Source organism: Sebastes fasciatus, chromosome 10, assembly GCF_043250625.1.
Source record: "Sebastes fasciatus isolate fSebFas1 chromosome 10, fSebFas1.pri, whole genome shotgun sequence".
NCBI classification, from domain to species: domain Eukaryota; kingdom Metazoa; phylum Chordata; class Actinopteri; order Perciformes; family Sebastidae; genus Sebastes; species Sebastes fasciatus.
The window spans coordinates 34,091,458-34,114,668 of NC_133804.1; the positions used below are offsets into that span (position 1 = coordinate 34,091,458).

Sequence of the window (23,211 nt, forward strand, 5' to 3'; positions counted from 1 at the left end):
GACAGCTTAGCCCTTCAAGGAATAAAAAAAATGATTTAAACAAAATATATATATTTTTGTAAACATCCAGAAAAATTGATAAATAAATGTGAAAAGAAGAAAAGAAATTGAAAAATTAATAAAACATATATATATATATATATATGTTTTATTAATTTTTCACACAAACATATATATATATTGTTTTTTTTAATTAAAAAAAAATAGAGTATATGTGCAGGAAGGCCCGCCCAAAGCCAGTTGATTGACAGCTTGGCCCTGCAAGGGATAGTAAAGGGATGAAAATAAAGAAGTTACATTATATAAAGTAAATTATTTTTGTATAGTAATGTACATATGATGTACACATTTGTACATATTTTTTGTAAATATAAAGAATAAAATAGAGTAATTTATATGTGAAAATTATATAAATATATATTTTTTTTAAATATACTCATAAATACATAAAGAAATAAATGAAAAATGAATGTGAAAATACTTTTTTATGGCACCCCTATGACTCCATATATTTGTTGCCTGAGAGGAAGATCTGACACCGCCACCTCCTTTGCATGATTTTTGGGTACGATAATAATAATTTATTCTTTGTTTTTATGTGGAGATAATATTGTAAAGATGTAACGTGTCAGGTCTCCATCAGTGAAACTAAATGTGATTTAAAGCAGAGTTAATGATTAATGATGCAGAAACAACCGAGTCCTGAAACTAACCGTCCTCCTCGGTCAGATCATCGCTGGTTTGAGTCGTTTTATGAGTTAACGAGAAGAAAAACAGAGAATATAGCAGATTCATGGCTTCATATTTCGTAAGTAATAATTAAAGGAGACTCAGATTGAGAGATCTGATGGAAGCGATGATCAGACCGGTCCAGGTGTTCTCAGAGCTTCAGGTTCTCCCTCCTCTCTGACTGTCGGGGGAGCGAGACGTCGTCTCTCTTCAGAGCGTCCGTAACCCGGACGATGATGAACATCTCGCCGCCCGTCGGGACCGCGGTGACAGAAGAACGCCCACTCCCCTTCTGCTTCCTCCTCGGAGAGCCGGCGCTGACGCAACGAGCCGAGTGATTAGAGCGAACATCCGCCCAGACCGGCCCGTTAATCAGAGAATAATTACCTCCTCCTGATTAGAGCCCACAGACGGACGCAGTGCCTCAAAGAAATAGGCCCCCCCACCTGAGAAGTTATGATTTTTCTGGAGTCGCGGCCCAAAATGCCCCTGCAGAAACAGCTAATTACCCGACATTAGTTCCCTAAGTGGAGCGGTGCCGCCGTGCTCTTTGATATATGAAATGTGGTGCGTCTCAGCTGAGAGTCGGAGGAGCTCCCCCGGCGGAGAGAACACACTTCTGCTGTCTATTAAAAGACCCGAGATCAAAGAGACCGCTACGCTTGTCTCGCTAACGCCGCCGCCATCGCCTCGTTACATCACGCGTCAGCTTCATGATGTTCAACCATCTCACAGTTTAACGCTCGGAGCGTCAGCTGGACCGAGGTCACCACAGAGGTCACCAGAGGTCAACTACAACAACTCTACACAGCTAACTACGAGATGAACAGATGAACCTGAATCTGTCGACGGCTTTTACAGAATATTCTAGTTTTTGTTGTGTACTTCTGTTTATTATTTTATCTTTTATAAATACTCAACGTTACTTCTGATGTTCCTTCATTAACACACCGTACATACAATTTATGAGAAGTATATGGATCACTCGTCTGAGCTCAGCAGCTTCTTCCACACGTTTCTGTTTTTAGAAATAGTAGAAATCATAAGATTATTGTAACTATTTAATGATTATTTCCAATTAATCTCAGTAGTCTCAAAGATATTCAGTTTACTGTCACAATATTCACATTTAAGAAGCTGGAATCAGAGAATTTATACTTATCTTAAATCTTACTGAAACCGATTAATTGATTATCAAAATAGTAAAAATAATAATAATAATTTAATAGTTGACAACTATTCAGCTTTATAACTTTTAGAACAAACCAGGGTTAACTTATTAATATTATTTAAAGTGATTATTCCTATCAAAAGAACAGAATACAACTTTATAATCCGTCTCAGCTCTTATCGCGGCTGCTACTGAGATACTGAGATGGTCATTTCACTCCGTTAGGAACCTTCCTGAGAGAAAAAGGACTATTCAAATGCAACCTGAGTCTCTCTGAGTCTCTCTGAGTTTCTCCTTCGTCACTTCGACATCTCGTTGACGAGCTGCGAGTTTGTTTGTGTGAACGTGAAGCAGCAGCAGAATGAAACAGGTGTGACTGACTGAAGGTTTAACAGGTGTGATTGATGCTTTAAATCACAGGTAACATCTTCAGAAAGTTCCTCTGGAACACATCTGGGCGTTCAGACAGATGTGAGCTTTCAACACCACGACCAGGTTCTGACATCGTTATTAAAAAGTGAAAGTGTAACGGAGAGTTGAAACAGAAACATGTTTAACAGCTGCTGTTAACGAGCTTTATTATCAGTTTATGTTAATGATTCTTAGTGTTGATCAGCTGCTGAAACGTCTAATTTAAACCTGTTTTAACACATTTAACTATCCTGAATGTGTCTATGATTTCAACATAAAACAAGTTCAAAGACCTCATTAAAAACTAAAGGCTCAGTTTTACAGTTGGAGTGAAGATCCTGGTATCACAGTAAACTATAAATCCTGATGAATCCATCGGTACCAGCCATGTCAGACTAGCTGGTCATGAAGGAGGTTAAATAACGCTCCACACTTACACTAAATTTAGGTGAGGAAAAACTGTCATGTCCATGTTCAAAGGGGTCTCTTGACCTCTGACCTCCAGATCAGTGAATGTAAATGGGTTCTATGGGTACCCACGAGTCTCCTCTTTACAGACATGCCCACTTTATGATAATCACATGCAGTTTGGGGCAAGTCATAGTCAAGTCAGCACACTGACACACTGACAGCTGTTGTTGCCTGTTGGGCTGCAGTTTGCCATGTTATGATGTGAGCATATTGTTTTATGCTAAATGCAGTACCTGTGAGGGTTTCTGGATCAATATCTGTCATTGATTTGTGTTGATAAACTGATTTCTATAATAATAAATATAAACATAAGTTTGCATAAAGCAGCATATTTGTCCAATCCCATGTTGATAAGAGGATTAAATACTTGACTAATCTCCCTTTAAGGTTCATTTAGAACAGATACAACAAATTTGAATGGACTGACTAGTTTCTTTGTCTCTCTCTCTCTCTCTCTCTCTCTCTCTCTCTCTCTCTCTGTCTCTCTCTCTCTCTCTCTCTCTCTCTCTCTCTCTCTCTCTCTCTCTCTCTCTCTCTCTCTCTCTCTGTCTCTCTGTAGGTGTAGAAACTGATCCTGAGACAGTTACTGATAATTGCCTCCATGTGTTACTGTGACAGTAATTAAACAATAAAAATTCAGAAGTCAATTAGTGAACGCTGCTTCACAGAGAGAGAGAGGAGAGAGGAGAGAGGAGAAAGGAGAGAGGAGAGAGGAGAGAGGAGAGAGGAAGGGAAGGAGAGAGGAGAGAAGAGAGAGGAGAGGAGAGAGGAAGGGAAGGAGAGAGGAGAGAGGAGAGAGGAGAGAGGAGAGAGGAGAGGAGAGGAGAGGAGAGGAGAGGAGAGGAGAGGAGAGGAGAGGAGAGGAGAGGAGAGGAGAGGAGAGGAGAGGAGAGGGAGAGGAGAGAGGAAGGGAAGGAGAGAGGAGAGAGGAGAGAGGAGAGAGGAGAGGAGAGGAGAGGAGAGGAGAGGAGAGGAGAGGGAGAAACCAGTCCGGCGGTTCAGTCTGGAGGTTTTTAACTTCTCATCTCAGTTACATGTTCAGAAGACCTTTATGAACCATCTGATAATGTCTTCCATCTGTGTGTTTCAGAGTTTCAGTGTGTCAGTGTTTCAGAGTTTCAGTGTTTCAGTGTTTCAGTGTTTCAGTGTTTCAGTGTTTCAGTGTTTCAGAGTTTCAGTGTTTCAGTGTTTCAGAGTTTCAGTGTTTCAGTGTTTCAGAGTTTCAGTGTTTCAGTGTTTCAGTGTTTCAGTGTTTCAGTGTTTCAGTGTTTCAGAGTTTCAGTGTTTCAGTGTTTCAGTGTTTCAGTGTTTCAGTGTTTCAGAGTTTCAGTGTTTCAGTGTTTCAGTGTTTCAGTGTTTCAGAGTTTCAGTGTTTCAGTGTTTCAGTGTTTCAGTGTTTCAGTGTTTCAGTGTTTCAGAGTTTCAGTGTTTCAGTGTTTCAGAGTTTCAGTGTTTCAGAGTTTCAGTGTTTCAGTGTTTCAGTGTTTCAGTGTTTCAGAGTTTCAGTGTTTCAGTGTTTCAGTGTTTCAGTGTTTCAGTGTTTCAGAGTTTCAGTGTTTCAGTGTTTCAGAGTTTCAGTGTTTCAGAGTTTCAGTGTTTCAGTGTTTCAGAGTTTCAGTGTTTCAGTGTTTCAGTGTTTCAGTGTTTCAGAGTTTCAGTGTTTCAGTGTTTCAGTGTCGGGAGGGAGAACAACTCCTACAGAGAGCTTCATTGTGTTTCCTGAAGGCGGCTGCAGCTCAGAGGAAACAGTAACAAATCAAATGTGTTCAGAGTTTAAACGTGATAATAAATGAACATTAATAACAGTTTGATTGTCTGTTATACAAAAAGACGTATAAATGCCAGGATAATGAGCGAGGCGTTTAGCGTGCAACAAGCACGCTTTTCTTCATTTCCAGGTGTCATTTCCACGCCATGTATCCTGCGACATGAAGTCAGTGATGTTTGATGTTTGTGTTTTCTGTCGTTATTTCCGTACGTGTTTTACTTAGTTTACGTTCTTATCTTAAGCCCAACCAGGGCCTTTCCCTTTACCTTAACTAAGTGGTTTCCTTGTCTGAACCTATCTGCTGACATTTGCGTGGCGTACAAACGACACGTGTGTTGTTGGTGCTTCGGGGTCGCTACAGCGGATCATCTGAGATCTGATTTTATGTTTTGCATATTTGATTCGGTACAGATTTTACCCAGAATGCTCTTCCTGATCTTCCTCCTACTCTTCGCTTTTTGTCACTTTGCGTCTCTTTGTGGTCGTTTTGCAACATTTTCTAGAGTGATATTGATTAACTGTCCGTTACTATGAACATGGATTCTGACCGGTGAAAACAGGCGGGAGGTGTGTGGAATTTTGCATAAATAGATCCGGAGCGAGCGGTTTATCAAAACAGTGACCCGTCGCTCAGCCGGTTCACTGAAGCACGGAGCAGGTGAGGACATCTTCACTGGGAAACAATCTGATGTCCTCTCGTTGTCATGGCGTCCAGTTAGGAAGAGGAGTAAGATCAGATGATTTCTCCCTGCTCTGGTCTCTGGTGAGAGAGATGCTGCAGCATATAATGATATTTTAGACGACAGTGTACTGAAACTTTTCCTTTTCTGAGTCCTGACCTCGACCTCATCTACCGACTGTGATCCAGACCTGATCCCCAACATCAGAGTTGGACCGGTGCAGGTTCAGGACCTGGTGGAGAGACCGGGACCAGCAGAGAGCAGCACCATTAGTGATCATCTGTCTACATCCTATCAGCCACGTGTTGTTGTTACTGAATACTCTTCTAACAGATATGATGTCATCCGTCTTTACTATCGACTCAGTGCAGCCACACCTCCTCTCTGGGGGGGTTCAGGCATGTGGAGGCCTGCCAGAGAGGAGAGACCCCCCCCCCACCTCCCTCCACCTCCCTCCACCCTCATCCTCTCTCCACCTCCCTCCACCCTCATCCTCTCTCCACCTCCCTCCACCCTCATCCTCCACACATCAGTGCATCTAGAACAGCGGCTGAAAGCTGAGCCTCCTTCAGGGGCAGCAGGAACAACATGGAGGAAAACTAAGAAGAATTATTCTACAAGTTCTACTCGTTATTAATATTAGAGACCAGCAGCTGACTGACTGCACCAGTTACACTCTCAGACTGGGAACAGACTGGGAACAAACTGAGAAAAGATACAGACTGGGAACAGACTGGGAACAGACTGGGAACAGGAACAGACTGGGGACAGGTACAGACTGGGAGCAGGAACAGACTGGAAACAGGAATAGACTGGGAGCAGGAACAGACTGGGAACAGGAATAGACTGGGAGCAGGAACAGACTGGGAACAGGAACAGACTGGGAACAGGAATAAACTGGGAGCAGGAACAGACTGGGAACAGGAACAGACTGGGAACAGACTGGGAACAGACTGGGAGCAGGAACAGACTGGGAGCAGAAACAGACTGGGGACAGGTGCAGACTGGGAGCAGGAACAGACTGGAAACAGGAATAGACTGGGAGCAGGAACAGACTGGGAACAGGAGCAGACTGGGAACAGGAATAAACTGGGAGCAGGAACAGACTGGGAACAGGAACAGACTGGGAACAGACTGGGAACAGACTGGGAGCAGGAACAGACTGGGAACAGACTGGGAACAGACTGGGAACAGACTGGGAACAGGAACAGACTGGGGACAGGTACAGACTGGGAGCAGGAACAGACTGGAAACAGGAATAGACTGGGAGCAGGAACAGACTGGGAACAGGAACAGACTGGGAACAGGAATAAACTGTGAGCAGGAACAGACTGGGAGCAGGAACAGACTGGGAACAGACTGGGAACAGGAACAGACTGGGAACAGGTACAGACTGGGAGCAGGAACAGACCGGGAACAGGAATAGACTGGGAGCAGGAACAGACTGGGAACAGACTGGGAACAGACTGGGAACGGGAACAGACTGGGAGCAGGAACAGACTGGGAACAGACTGGGAACAGGAACAGACTGGGAGCAGGAACAGACTGGGAACAGAAACAGACTGGGAGCAGGAACAGACTGGGAGGAGGAACAGACTGGGAGCAGGAACAGACTGGGAGCAGGAACAGACTGGGAACAGAAACAGACTGGGAGCAGGAACAGACTGGGAGCAGGAACAGACTGGGAACAGACTGGGAACAGAAACAGACTGGGAACAGAAACAGACTGGGAGCAGGAACAGACTGGGAGCAGGAACAGACTGGGAACAGACTGGGAACAGAAACAGAGTCCACATCAATAATCTGCTGCTACATGAGCTCCATATTAGGAATCAATATTTTCCCTTCTGTCTGTTTTCTAAACCAGGAACCACATCGTCTTTCCTCCTCTTTCTCTCTCCTCATCCTCTCCTCTGTCTCCCCCTCAATCTCTCCTCTTCCTCCTCCTCCTCCTCTGTCTCCCCCTCCATCTCTCTCCTCCTCCTCTGTCTCCCCCTCCATCTCTCCTCCACCTCCTCTCTTTTCTATCATCTTAGTTTCTTTCCTTCTATCTCTCCTCCTCGTCTGAATCTCTGACTTCCATCATCTCAGTTTCTCTCTCCTCCCCTCCTCCTCCTCCTCCCCCCTGTTCTCCCTCTCCGGGGCTGCAGCTCCCCCGGTGCAGCTGCAGGAGGAGGGGGGAGGAGGGGGAGAAGGGGGGAGGTGTTCGGGGTTGAAATTAATGAGAGGAGCCTGGAGGTATTGACTTTCCTGGGAAAACACAGCTCTCTAAAAATCAGTGGCCGAGCGCCGCAATAACTCAGCACCCATCGATCCCACAACACCGCCCCCCCTCCTCCCCCATCCTCCCCTCCTCACTGTCCTCACCCCTCTTCCCCTCTTCTCCCCCCTGCAGGCCTCATTGATCTGTGCATTACAAGCTCTGAGGCCGGCGGTGTCGACCCAGCAGCACCAACCGACTCTGCACCAGCTCTGCTGAGGAGACGCTGATGAACCCGGTACCACCACAAAACTACTAAAAACTACAAACACAACCAAGAAACTACAAAAAATACAAAACCGAAGAACTACAGATCTACAGAACAAAAAAACTACAAACTACTGCAGTTCAAAATAAATACAAAGAAACGTACAAAACTACAAAAGAGACAAAACTCGTCCAAAAAAAGCTACAAAACTACAGAAACAAAAAAAAACTAAAGAAAACCTGCAAAAACAAACTGAAAGTAGTAAAAACTAAAGACTGGTAGTAACTGTTGGTTCAGATTATACTTTCAGAGACAGATGGAAGCCAGACTGTGGTACTGAGTGAGTACTGTGTGTATTTGTAAGAACATGTATATATATAATGAGAAGTGATAAAGTGTCTCAGGTGCAGCCGGCCTCTCTCTAGAACTCCTCTCAGCCTTCTTGTCATTCTGTTGACGATTTCTTGCCTTCGGCCAGTTTTTCAGAGCGAAGCCAGCGGATCAAATCCTGAAGCTGCTTTAAGCTACGGAGAGGAAGAGAGCAAGGCATTCTCTCACTGCTCGTCACTTCACCTCCAGCTGCTCCTCAGATAGATTATAATCATCATAACCATCATAACCATCATAACCATCATAACCATCACAACCATTAAAACCATCACAACCATCACAACCATCACAACCATCATAACCATCACAACCATCACAACCATCACAACCATCACAACCATCACAACCATCATAACCATCACAACCATCACAACCATCACAACCATCACAACCATCACAACCATTACAACCATCACAACCATCACAACCATCACAACCATTACAACCATCACAACCATCATAACCATCACAACCATCACAACCATTACAACCATCATAACCATCACAACCATCACAACCATCACAACCATCACAACCATCACAACCATCACAACCATTACAACCATTACAACCATTACAACCATCACAACCATCACAACCATTACAACCATCACAACCATCACAACCATCACAACCATCACAACCATCATAACCATCACAACCATCACAACCATTACAACCATTACAACCATCACAACCATCACAACCATTACAACCATCATAACCATCACAACCATCATAACCATTACAACCATTAAAACCATCACAACCATCACAACCATTACAACCATCATAACCATCACAACCATCACAACCATCACAACCATCACAACCATCACAACCATCACAACCATTACAACCATCATAACCATCACAACCATCACAACCATCACAACCATCACAACCATCACAACCATCACAACCATCACAACCATCACAACCATCACAACCATTACAACCATCACAACCATCATAACCATCACAACCATCACAACCATTACAACCATCATAACCATCACAACCATCACAACCATCACAACCATCACAACCATCACAACCATCACAACCATCATAACCATTACAACCATTACAACCATTACAACCATCACAACCATCACAACCATTACAACCATCACAACCATCACAACCATCACAACCATCACAACCATCACAACCATCACAACCATTACAACCATCACAACCATCACAACCATTATAACCATTACAACCATTACAACCATCACAACCATTACAACCATCACAACCATCACAACCATCACAACCATCACAACCATCACAACCATTACAACCATTACAACCATCACAACCATCACAACCATCACAACCATCACAACCATCACAACCATTACAACCATCATAACCATCACAACCATCACAACCATCACAACCATCACAACCATCAAAACCATTACAACCATCACAACCATCACAACCATCACAACCATCATAACCATTACAACCATTACAACCATCACAACCATTACAACCATCACAACCATCACAACCATTACAACCATCACAACCATCACAACCATCACAACCATCACAACCATCACAACCATTACAACCATTACAACCATCACAACCATTACAACCATCATAACCATCACAACCATCACAACCATTACAACCATCACAACCATCACAACCATCACAACCATCACAACCATTACAACCATTACAACCATCACAACCATTACAACCATCACAACCATCACAACCATCACAACCATTACAACCATCACAACCATTACAACCATCACAACCATCACAACCATTACAACCATCACAACCATTACAACCATCATAACCATCACAACCATCATAACCATCACAACCATTAAAACCATCATAACCATCACAACCATCATAACCATCACAACCATCATAACCATCACAACCATTACAACCATCATAACCATCATAACCATCACAACCATTACAACCATCACAACCATCACAACCATCACAACCATTACAACCATCACAACTATTACAACCATTACAACCATCACAACCATCACAACCATCACAACCATTACAACCATCACAACCATTACAACCATCACAACCATTACAACCATTACAACCATCACAACCATTACAACCATCACAACCATTACAACCATCATAACCATCACAACCATCATAACCATTACAACCATTACAACCATCACAACCATCACAACCATCACAACCATCATAACCATTACAATCATTACAACCATCATGCTGCCGCCTGAAGACACAGAGAGAGGGAGCCTGGAAAATATTCAAGGCCTAAAGCTTTCTCAAGGACCGCAGGAACCTCCATCAGAACCTCTGGAACCTGCTCAAGGACCGCAGGAACCTCCATGAGAACCTCTAGAACCTGCTCAAGGACCGCAGGAACCTCCATCAGAACCTCTGGAACCTCCTCAAGGACCACAGGAACCTCCACTAGATTCTCTGGAACCTGCTCAAGGACCGCAGGAACCTCCACTAGATTCTCTGGAACCTGCTCAAGGACCGCAGGAACCTCCACTAGATTCTCTAGAACCTGCTCAAGGACCAGAGGAACCTCCATGAGAACCTCTGGAACCTCCTCAAGGACCAAAAGAAACTCCATCAGAACCTCTGGAACCTGCTCAATGACCGCAGGAACCTCCACTAGATTCTCTGGAACCTGCTCAAGGACCAGAGGAACCTCAATGAGAACCTCTGGAACCTCCTCGAGGACCATGAGAACCTCCATGAGAACCTCTCGAGCCTGCTCAAGGACGAGAGGAACCTCCATCAGAACCTCTGGAACCTCCTCAAGGACCACAGGAACCTCCATGAGAACCTCTGGAACCCGTTAAAGGAACCCTACAACTCCCTTCAGGTCCTCTGCAACCATCTCAACACATTCCGGCACAACTTCGTCCATTTATTGTTAAAATCTTAATTTAAACTTTGAGGGACAAAAATATAATAATGATAAAACTATAGTTTATAGTTTCCTCACATTATGGGATGTTGATATATCGTGGTGTTCAGTCTGTAAATGATGGTTGTGATGAGCTGAGGACTAGAATAAGCCGTTATAATGTGTGTTGTCGTCGTGCAGACAGACGGCCTGGTAGTCGTGCAGACAGACGGCCTGGTAGTCGTGCAGACAGACGGCCTGGTAGTCGTGCAGACAGACGGCCTGGTAGTCGTGCAGACAGACGGCCTGGTAGTCGTGCAGACAGACGGCCTGGTAGTCGTGCAGACAGACGGCCTGGTAGTCGTGCAGACAGACGGCCTGGACTCGGCCTGCTGAAGCAGCGAGGAAGCCGTGATGAGTGTAAACTCCTGAAGGAAGTGACATCAGCTCTTCTCGTCTCCTCTTCAATTACCCACAGCTCGCCTCTTTAGTGTTTAAAAGCCTCATTTCACATTCATGAACACACAACACGCTGCTGGCACGGCGAGCGGCGGCGCTCTGGAAACGCACGGCGAGCGGCGCCGGCTTCTCCCCGTCTTAACAAACACACACACGGATGTGTAAATCAGATGAACTGGCGATGTGTGTGTGTGTTGCTCAATATGGCCGCCGCTCTGGCAGGAGGAGCGGGAGGAGGAAGACTTGGGAGAGTTACAAGAAAGCTGGAGGACATTATGATGCAGCCACCTGTCGGGGTTCAGCCGCACGCCGCCTTCGGGGACGCCGCGCTTTTGTTGTTTCCTATCAATCAAACCGGAGTCAGATGTTTGTGGAGCGCGTCTGCTGATGGCGACAAAACGCCGAGGCTGGTTTTAAAGGAGCAGACCGCCGTTTCCTACTCTATATCTCACATTTACTATAATTACACTATAAACTGTACTCAAACTGAACTGATGAGTATTTACTATAAACTCTACTTTATATTTATCATAATGTACTGCAGGTTTTTATTCTTTATGCTCTCAGGTCATATTTCGATTTTTTAATTTGAATTCCGTCATGACAAAAAACGTCTCTTTTTATGCTATAATGTTTGTACACATTTTTCATTGTCATTTTAAAAAGAAGCATTTACCGTTATAATCACAGTTTTATATTCTTATATATATATTTTAAATGACATTAAAACGAGATATTTAGCTCATTATAACGTGGAAATATCACGAACAGCATCGCCATCTTCAATCTGACTTTTATCTTTATTTGCTTCTCCAACTATATTAAATAACAACAATAAATAGACGTGATGTTCACTGGAAGGACAAATACATTCAAACCTATAAATGAAGGATTCATTTGAGCTTTGTCTCTTTTTCTTAATTGTTTTATAAACCATCTGTCCAGACCAATATGAAATGAATTACCACATCTCCAACATCAATTTAGTCATTTTCCATTTGAGGATTCCAGTTCTCCCACATCGTTCAGGATGTCTGTATCGTAACAACACGCCGTCACTGGACTCTTCTATTAACTGAAGCTCTTATTGTTCTATATGTCTGATTCTAGCAGACACGTCCGGCTCTGGATCCTGAGTGATTTGGACTGAAACGTGTCGGACCGGTCCTGTGCAGCATGTTTCTGAGGAGAACTCTCTGAGATAACAACGGGCTCCATTCACACCTCCGTCTGAAAGCAAAGCTCGCTGCTCTTGTCAGTCATATCTGTAAATGGAATCACAGATTAGCATTGCAAAAGGAGGCGGCGGCCGGACCGTCCATTGTGAGGGTCTCGTCTCGTCCCTCCTCTGACGGCGGCGCCTCCAACAAAGACCAGGTGGTGGTGTTAAACAGAACGCCTGAACACGCTCGCCTCTTTCACGGCCCGACGCAATGACATTTACTTATCGCGCTAAACAGCCTTCCATCTGACCTTTCTGCTACTTTGAATGACATCTGGATATTCTGACGGAATAATCGGGACAGTAAACGCACCGATTCAAGAGACAGATAAGGAGTCTTAACTCTGGACGGCAGACAAAGAGTCTGAAGGACGAGTCGGAGAGAAGAAGAGGAGGATTGACACGCCGGAGGAAAATGTTTACTTCACTGTCAGCGTGTAGAAAACAGTTTACAGTGAATATAACAGCTGATCCTGGTCAGGGAAACCTTAAACCTTCACTTTAAGCTCTTCTTCAAGCCCACAGAGCTCCGCTCCAACAATATACAACTCTTATAAACATGTTACTTTACTTTAAACTCTAGTGGAGATCACAAACTTTCACTTTCACTGTCTGGACGTGTAGAATATTTCCATCTGACGCCACGGTGCACAAACACAAAGATGTTTTCTGTAAGAGTTGAGGATGGCGACCAATAAACCCTTAAACGTTCACGCAATAATATATCAGAGTTTCCCTTTAGGAAGGAATTTATTTGGTTTTGTAAACCTTCCTTTAAAGAGGATCTATAATGGTTATGTTCAGGTTTCTACCAGAACATGTTTACATGATTTAACGTTAAAAAAAAACTTTATTTTTCTCTCTCTTCACCCTCTGTCGGAAACACCAAAGCAAAGAGTAGTGATCGATCCAGACTCCATTCAGAAAACAAGCATTTTAAAAGTTGTTTGCTTGTTGTCATGGTAACGGACCTGACAAAGCATGAATTCAGACTTTTTACTAATCAGCATCATCATGTAGTTATTTCAGCATCATTTTAATCTGTTTATTGATATTAAATCACAGCACAATCTGTTTATTCTGGGTTCATACCGCAGTAAGAGACGTGTGGCTGCTAGATACAGTCAGTGCGATGTCACTGTATGTGAATACAGCTCGCCGCCGGGTGACGTTATGAACCCAGACACGACGGCGTTTGGTTTTCTGACATATCTGGGACTTCACCAACATGAACACAGCAGCTACAGAGGTTATCTCTTCCATGGTTGATGGAAGAAATGGAGGAAAGAAAAGTAGTTGGTATCTATGGAGACAAGCTCCTCCTCTCCGGCGTATGAACACAAATGATACCGGTGGTCCAACTCATGCGAGTAAAACGAAAATTGACTTTGCTCTTAGTGTGAATGCGACACAAAAACTATATAACACACTAAAGGAAAGGGAAAAAAGGCACAAAAGCATGACAGGTTCTCAGACTCTCCTTTAGTTTGATTAGTGATCAGAGAGGTGATCACTAAAGCCTTCTCTCACAGAGGAGAGCAAACAACGACATCCAGCTCTGAAAACACCAGATCAATGAGATATTGGTGTTTTGTGATCAGAGCACAACGTTATCAAGGAGGACAAATCCAAACCAGCTCAAATATTATGAAGCTTTGGTCACAAAGTATTAGATGTTCAGAAGCTGACATCCCCTCCAGTAAACCACCTCCCAGTTTGACGACCACAGAACCATCAGACATCACTACAGCCCTGTTGTGTGTTGTTAGGGTCTTACCGGTGTAGACGAAGCGTCCCGGCGCTCCTTTGCAGAACTGTTTGGATTTGTAGGACAGCGTGACCTCCACGACCCCGGGGATGTGACGAGGGGGAGTCTGGACCCGGATGGCGTGAGGGGTGATCAGCTGGAAGAAGAAGAACACACACAGAGGTATAAAAACACACGGTCACAGTTGTTGAAGCTGGCGAAGTCATGTCAGTTTATTTATACAGTTTAAAAACAACCGTCAGTTTAGAGACGTGTTCAGTGCTGACAACAACACATGTTGACACGTCCAACACTCTGAGTGTCTGAATTAACACTTTGACTCAGCAGCTAAGTCTATTGTTTACTGGCCAAAACAATACTTTGCCTTTTGGGTCACATATACATGTGTTTCAGTACATTTCATTGAGATAATAAGGTATTGTGTTGAATACAAAATAATCTAAATATATAGATAATAGTTAATCAATTCAAGCCTGAATAAAAAAATATATACATATATATATATATATATATAAATGCAGGAGTTTTGCATCATCATTAGTTATTAAGCGTCACTTTCTGGTCGTTTTACATCTTTTTTTGTCATTTTCTGCGTCTCTTTGTGGTCGATTTACATTGTTTTTAGACGTTTTGCATAATTTTTAGTCGTGTTGTGTATTCTTTCGCCCTTATGTGTTGTTTTTTTGCGTCTCTCTGTGGTCAATATGTGTTGTTTTTAGTCGTTTTCTACTACCAGACGCCAGTAAAACATCCGCCTACAAAGTACCGTACAAAAGTAAAACTACATTACTTCTATTCTATTGTCATATTCTACCAAAAGTAGAAAAGTTGTCCTGTGTTGAACAATACAAATATTATAAATATAATAAGTGTTTTCAGTCCAAAATGGCGGCAGAGTCTGTTGTCAAAAAACCACAGGAGTTTCGTCTCTTTGCTTCTATACTCTGTGATCCCTGTGTCGATATGAACGGCTCATTCTACGGTAATGAAAACACAACGGTTCTTACTTTCAGGTGATTGTACACTAATGAAAACATAGTTATATTAAATTTCTGATAATATATCCCTATATTATTGTTACACACTGTTCCTTTAAGAAAGAAAAGCATCATTAACCGACACACTGATACAGTCGAGGCTGTTATTCATCGATATGGAAGCTCCAGTTTGATCAGGACTGTGATGACATCCCGCAGCGCGAGAGATTTCTTCTGCATGTAACAAACTTTCTGAGGAAAACAGTCCGACCGTCTTCCTCCAATCTGGGTCAGCGTTCAGAGGGATTCTGGGCTTTGGAGTCCGTCTGCTCGCCGCCAGACGACGCTGATCAAAGTGAGGATCTCCGTCAGCGGCGTGTGATGTGAAGCGAACAGCGTGTGGAGGTGTATATATATATATATCTTCCCTCCTTCCCCCGCCAGGTGTTCTGCTCTTCTGGACCTGCTTCAATATTTCATGGCGCGCCGTATGCGCAGCTCCTCCTGCACCTCAACACGCACTAAATCTACATATTTTTGGGGGCATGCAGAGCTGTCGGAGCTGTACAGATACAGATGCAGGTGTTCCTACCAATGTGTGTGTGTGTGTGAGGATGAAGAAGATGGAGAACATGGTGTACAGCATGTGCAGCTGCTCACATATTGGTTCTGCTGCGTCTGTTTCATTTCATCTGATAAATTAAAATATTGCAACTCAGATGTGTGAATTCACAGTTCAGTCCTCTCACCTCGCTCCAGACCAGCATGGTGCCGAAGACGACCTGCAGGCCGTCGAAGAAGTTGTCCCCGATGAGGATGACGGTGGCGCCGCCGGTCGTCCAGCCCTCGCTCGGGCTGATGGCTTTGATGCAGGGCGTGGCTGCTTCGGAAACACAGGCGACACGACAGCAACATGAGCGATACAGTTAGAAACACGGCCGAGAAATTCAACTATCTAACAACTAAATCATCTCAGAAGACTCCGACATGCAAATCACATCAACAAACTGTGTTCAAATGAGATAACCTCTTTGACCTCTGACCTCTAACTGCCCTTCAGAACAGGACTTTAGAGTGTCAGAAGAAGACATCTTTAACAGCTAACTAGTGAACTCTCAGAGAGCTTTCAGTGAGATTCCTGCTCCAGCAGCAGCCTGTTAGTCCACCACTAATACATGCAAAATGATTGTTTTTTCCAATACCACAGAGATCAATAAGGGGCTCCACATAAACAGCGTCTCCGTGATGACTAGACGGTTGTCCAGTCGAGTCAGACAGGCGGACGGACTGCGAGCTGCGAGGAAACCAGACCTACAAGCTCTACACGTTTACAACCTTTTCCCGGACCGTTTTATTGGGAGGGTGATTTGATATTCCAGTCAGAGCTCCGTGTTTCCTTTTGTTTACTATGTGATCTGATCCATAAAGCTGCGTTCACAGACTCTATTAAACATTACTGGTACAGTTTTTCACCACTATTAGTGGAGTGATGTTCTTCTACTACGAGTTACTGGCAGAACGAGCTCATGGAGAGTTTGAGATGTAGATTAAACACATTTGTATATATTATTCTGGTGTCTCAGAGAGTACGGAGGCCCTGATACTAGAATACTATTAACATACTGTAGATCATGTTATGTGAAGGACAGAAAGTCTCTCAGTCGTCCTGATGTTTAGCTGGAAGTTGAGCAGCCATGTCTCCTAAAAATGACTTTCCCATACAATGAAACTTCTTTGCCAATTAGGTTTCAATCTCTCCGTTTACGTTTGTTTCTGACGTATCACAAATATGTTTAATCTCAGTCTGCGTAGGGAGGACGTCGAGATGGATGGATGAGTCAAACAAACACCAGATGTTTGTGTCCAATGAGAAACTAAAAGTTATATTAACCCAAAACATGATCTCTTACTGAACCTATAACCAGGTAGTTCTGTTGCCTAAACCTAAATGTAATTGAGAATTCTGTTTCTAAACAGCAAAAGCACCAAGAGTGGTGAAAACACTATAACGTTGATATTACTGCTGTCAATCGATTAAAATAGTTAATCGCAATTTATCGTATGATTGATTAATATTCTTATCAACATGGGAGTGGGCAAATATGCTGCTTTATGCAAATGTATGTATATATTTATTATTGTAAATCAATTAACAACACAAAACAATGAGAGTTATTGTCCAGAAACCCTCACAGGTACTGCATTTAGCATAAAACAATATGCTCACATCATTCACATATCTGAGGGTCAGAGGTCAAAGGACCCCTTTGAAAATGGACATGATGGTTTTTCCTCGCCAAAATTTAGGGTAAGTTTGGAGCGTTATTTAAAAATGCCAGAAAACAAAGTCGGAAAAAAATCAAGAAAAAAGGACGAAGTCCAAAAAATGTCGGAAGAAAAGGGGAAGAAAGGCAGAATTTTTTTTAAAGTCTGAAAAATGTCCAAAAAAAGGCAGAAGTAAGGCCAAACAATGTCGGAAAAAAAAGTTTGAAAAATGTACGAAAATAAAGGCCAAAAAAAATCCGAAGAAAAGTCCGAAAAATGCCCCAAAATTTTTTTTTTAGGTTTTTTAGTTTACTATGATACCAGTATCTTCACTCTAACTTTAAAACTGAGCCGCTACGACCTAAAAATCACAAGTTGCGTTCAAGAAATTAGTGGCGTTAAAACGAATTTGCGTTAACGCGTTATTATTGCGTTATTATCGCGTTATCATCGCGTTCTGATTATACTGCGTTAACGTTGAAAGCCCTAGTTGAGTTACATGTATGTAGAAATGTCGATATGAAACGTATCTTTGGTTCAGAAACGTTGAAAGTCAACGTCTCCGTGGTCCACAGAAACGTAAAATACCAACGTTTTATTCTGAGTTTAGCGTAAAAACCAGACCGAGCTCTAAAGTTCAGGATCGGCGTTGATCGTCTGGTTCCAACATCAACTTCTGAAAGTCACTCAGAGTTTCCAGATGAAAGGAAGCGTTCAGCAGCAGCAGAGGGTCGAGGCTTCTCCCGCCCCGAGGACTCGATTGTCATCTCCTTATTAATTTCCCCCTTTTGTCACAGCAGTAAACAACCAGTCCGATGGGTCTGAGGGGGGGCGGCGGGGGCGGCGGCGGAAGTGAATGGAGCACAAAGGCGAGGAGCAGGCGGTGGAAAGTTTTATCAAGGACGCGGGGGGGTTGAGGGTTGGTGACAAAGGCGGGAGCAGATGTTGAGGCTCTTTATCGCCTCTGAAAACATCCCAGTCTGCAGGAGATGAAAGGCCGCGAGCTTTCCTCCGCGGGCTGAGATACGGAGCCGTCTGGTAAACAACGGGCCCCTTTTGGCCCCTGCAGGACGCCGTACAGTACGCCCGGCGCCGTCGGAGCGGGAACGCCGCTGAATGATTAAGAGCCGATTTGTGTCTCAAGGTGTCACAGGTGAGAAACAACAACATGAATGACAGATCGGTGTCGTTTGTTTTATCCCCTCAGACGGTCAGACTGTTTCTTCTTTGATCAACAACCTCTTCCTGTCTGAAACGCCCCCGCGGTGATAAACACCACCCGCCTGGTGCTGCAAGTAGGTTAAACCAAACGAGACGCTTACATCATCTGCTCCTGGAAAACTTTAGAACAAGTCGGGGGAAACTGCAGAGGTAGTCGTTTGGGAGTTGTGAAGTCTGACTGGTGGCGAATTGTTTTAGGGTTTGTTTCACTCTGTTGTACGTCCCAGAGGGGTGGGGTTTAGCTCACAGGGCTAAAACAATGAGCGTCAGGAAGACAGAAGTTAACCAAAGTATGTTTAGTCGACTTTTCTGTGACTGGAAGTTTTGTCTGATACTTTCTGATGCCCTGATGTTGTAAGACCCACCCGCCTGGTGTTCCCAGCAGGTTAAAACAAGTGCACTATCACTCCTGGAGAAGCCTCAAACTGTTTTAGTGCAGGGAGACTGCAGAGTGAGGTGGTTTGGGGGGAGGATGAGGGAGGACACAACAGAGTTTTGATGTTTAACTGGTGCCAAATTGGATTTTAGGGTTTGTTTTACTCAGCTGGACGTCCCAGAGGGGTGGGAAGGGTTCAGCTAAGACTTCATGGCAAGTGTCTGGAAGTTCAGACAGAAGTTTATGAAAGTGAAAGTCGGTTTAGTCTACTTTTTTGTCACTAAGATGTTATCAGATGCTCTGATATGGCAAGCCCCACCCGTCTGGTGTTCCAAGTAGGTTAAAACAAGCACACCAGTTACACCATCTCTCCCGGAAAAGGCTCAAAACTTTAAAACAAGTGGAGAGAAACTGCAAAGGAAGTCGTTTGGGAGGACACAACGGAGTTCTGAAGTCTGACTGGTGGCGAATTCTTTCAGGGTTTGTTTTACTCAGCTGGATGTCCCAGAGGGGTGGGGTTTACCTCATCGGACTAAAACAATGAGTGTTAGGAAGACAGAAGTCAACCAAAGTCTATTTAGTCGACTTTTCTGTGACTGAAAGTTTTATCTGATACTTTCTGATGTCCTGACGCGGTAAGCCCCACCCACCTGGCATCCCAAGTAGGTTAAAACAAGCGTCTCTCCTGGAAATGCCTCAAACTTTTACCTGAATCGAGGGAAACTGCAGAGGTAGAGAGACGGAGGACAAGCTGGCTTGTTGATGTCAGATTGGTATTTGAATCTACTTTTAAGGGTTTGTTTTAACTCCCTGGACATGCCAGACGGATGGAGTTTATCAAACAGGATGACACAATGAGAGTTTTAGACAGACGTGACGTATCACAGTCGGTTTAGTTCCACTTTCCACTGACTGACATCTCACCTGAGACTATCTAGAGCCTTTATGTCATGAACTCCACCCGTCTGGTGTTCCAAGTAGGACGAAACAAACACTTCTGTATGGGCCTCTGACTTTAAGGCGAGCTGAGGGGAAACTGCCGAGGACGGTGGTTTGGAAAGTTGGAAGATATATTGATCTGTTCAGGCTTGATTGGTTTTACCCAATTGTAGTTTGTTTTACTCTCCTGTAGGTGCCAGCCGGGTGGGGCTTATCAACCAGGACAAAACAATGAAGTATATTAATCTAGTCCCACTTTCCTGTGGCAAACCTGGTGCTGGTACGGGCTAAGCCCCGCCCATCTGGCACTCCAAGTGGGCCGAATCAAGCGAGAGACTTATGTCATGGCTGCTGGAAGCGGCGCGGCGAGGCCGGAGGGTTTTATTGGAGCGGCGACGCGGCAGAGTGGTATTAAAGTTTACAGCTTCAGAGGAAATGTTGCCGCTGAGCTCCGGCTCTCAGAGTCCAGTTTCACCGTGTGAAGTTTATACTCTCTTTTATTTGGTCGCTGCGGACGCTGGAAGAACGGAGCGTTTGTTACGGCGGCGCGGGACGTCCAACGGGAACGCGCGGCGGGACGGAGACCTGCCAGCAGCTGGACGGGTTCACGTAGACCTGATATCCCCGGTTCACTCTTTAAAGGAACTCTCTTCTCCTCTACTGTGGTTTGGTTTCCTTTGACCTACTCAACTTAACTTAAGGGGATAATTTAGGGATTTTAATATATTAAAGTAGTTTTAAGGGTTTTTTGCTTTAGGTTTTTAATTTGTAAAATAAACCTTAAATAAACAAAACATTACAGGTTATCCCTTAATTTGGACATTAAAAAGGCTCTAAAGGGGTTTTAAGGGATTTATCAGGCAGGTTTAAGGTATTTTTTAAGGGTAAACACCACTAAAGATTTACCAAATGACATGGAAGACATCGCTTAAATTCATACCTTCAAAAATACCTTATTTTGTTTTAGGCTTTCTCACTAAATTTAGAGGTTTTACACCTTAAAAATACTTAAATCCTTAAGATAACCCATTAAAAACCATCTCTATATGTTATAATCTATTAATTAAGGGCCACTTTTAGGTTATTTTAAGGTAGAAATTAAGGGGCACCTCTAGTTGAGGGTTTTGCTATCCTTTAAATCTTAAATTTTTCAGAAAACCCATTAAATGTATTTCCATAGTCACAAGTAATTAATTAAAACTAAATCAATGCTCTGTTGACTTATAGGTTGTAATATATTAAAGTAGTTTTGAGGGCTTTTTGCTTTAGAGGTTTTTAATTGGTAAAAAAAAATCAAATAAACAAAACAACATTACAGGATATCCCTTAATTTGGACCTTAAAGGGGCTTTAAAGGATTTATCAGCTCGGTTTAAAATCTTTTTAAGGGTAAACACCTCGCTTAAATTCATACCTTCAAAAAGACCTTATTTTTTTTTTAGGTTTTCACAATAATTTACACCTTAAAAATGCTTCCTTAAGATAACCCTTAAAACCCTTCTTTATACATTATAATCTATTCATTAAGCCGCAGCTTTAGGTTGTTTTAAGGTAGAAATTAGGGGGTTACCTGTACTTTTATTTTGTAAATTTGAAGGTTTTTTTTATTATTAATTCCTTATGAACATTATAATCCATAAAATGATCTGTTACTTAATCCTTTAATTAAAATATTGTGATTCGTTTAAGGTACAATTAGGGGGCACCTGTAGTTGAGGGTTTTTTTTCTCTTTAAAACACCTTAATCGATTCAGAAAACCCATTAAATGTGTTTCTATAGTCACAAGTATTTAATTATAACTAAATCACTGGACATTTTAATGCTGTAATGTGACACTCCTGTGATCAGAGCAACTCTCAGTGATTACCCAGCATCCACTTTGTTTATTTTAATAGATTATTTATGAAAACTTTGCCTTTATTTTGAAAGTATGAAAGGAAAGAGAGCTCATGCTGATCTGATCTGAGAGTCTCTGAGCGACGTCTAACCTTCAGAGGGGTCCAGGCGTCGGGCGCGGCGGCCATGTTTGGAGTTGTTGTGCACGAACATGTTGTCTGACACCGCCAGCACGTGGCCGTCCACGTTCACCGTAGTGGAGATCACCACCTGCACACAACAACACACTCTGGATCAGTCTGGAGAAGAACTCACGGATTAGGTAAAGGTGTCCCAGGTGTGTCCCAGGTGTGTCCCAGGTGTGTCACGGGTGTGTCTCTTACCTGGAACCTCCTCATGTCTCGGGGGTTTCCTGCGTTTTTCAAACAGTTCTGATTGCACTTGAGGAAGAACTTGAGGAAGAATCTGCAGAAAAAAACAACAGCAGAGATTAGTGTCGAAGATCAGAGAGAGAACTGATCCAGGATCGGAGAGAGAACTGATCCGGGATCGGAGAGAGAACTGATCCGGGATCAGAGAGAGAACTGATCTGGGATTGGACAGAGAGCTGATCCGGGATCGGAGAGAGAACTGATCCGGGATCGGAGAGAGAGCTGATCCTGGATCGGAGAGAGAACTGATCCGGGATTGGAGAGAGAACTGATCAAGGATCGGAGAGAGAACTGATCCGGGATCGGAGAGAGAACTGATCGAGGATAGGAGAGAGAACTGATCCGGGATCAGAGAGAGAACTGACCAAGGATTGGAGAGAGAACTGATCCGGGATCGGAGAGAACAGTGAAGTCGGGCTCAGGTTGATTTTGCAGGACGCTCATTTAACACCAACACATGTTTGTGTTTCATAATCCAACGAAAATAAACAGTTGAATTAATTCAAGAAAAAACATTTTTATGGAAACGTATTTACAATAATACAGATATTATTCAGCAGCTACTGAACATACAAAGAGCACTCATTCTGGAGACTACTTCGAAATATGACATCTGATTTCAAGAAATCTTAGCAAAAACACCTTATTTAGTTTTTTTTTTACTTATTTTTGAAGTAACCTTTTTCCGGTGTGATGTTTCTCAATGTTAAATGTTAAGTTT

At 43.2% G+C, this 23,211-nt stretch overlaps 1 protein-coding gene across 5 annotated transcripts in view; it reads right to left on the bottom strand.

The window, feature by feature from the left end:
* LOC141775823 (transcription factor COE3) overlaps window positions 1-23,211 on the bottom strand; it is a 174,343-nt gene that overhangs the window by 44,478 nt on the left and 106,654 nt on the right. For 3 of the 5 annotated variants that reach the window (XM_074649545.1, XM_074649543.1, XM_074649548.1), the window contains exons 7-10: window positions 22,443-22,524; window positions 22,212-22,329; window positions 16,172-16,305; window positions 14,455-14,581 (exon numbers count right to left, since the gene is read on the bottom strand). In XM_074649545.1, coding sequence (XP_074505646.1) covers window positions 14,455-14,581; window positions 16,172-16,305; window positions 22,212-22,329; window positions 22,443-22,524 — 461 coding nt within the window. The remainder of the gene's footprint in view (window positions 1-14,454; window positions 14,582-16,171; window positions 16,306-22,211; window positions 22,330-22,442; window positions 22,525-23,211) is intronic. The other 2 variants (XM_074649544.1, XM_074649549.1) reach the window with 1 other exon arrangement.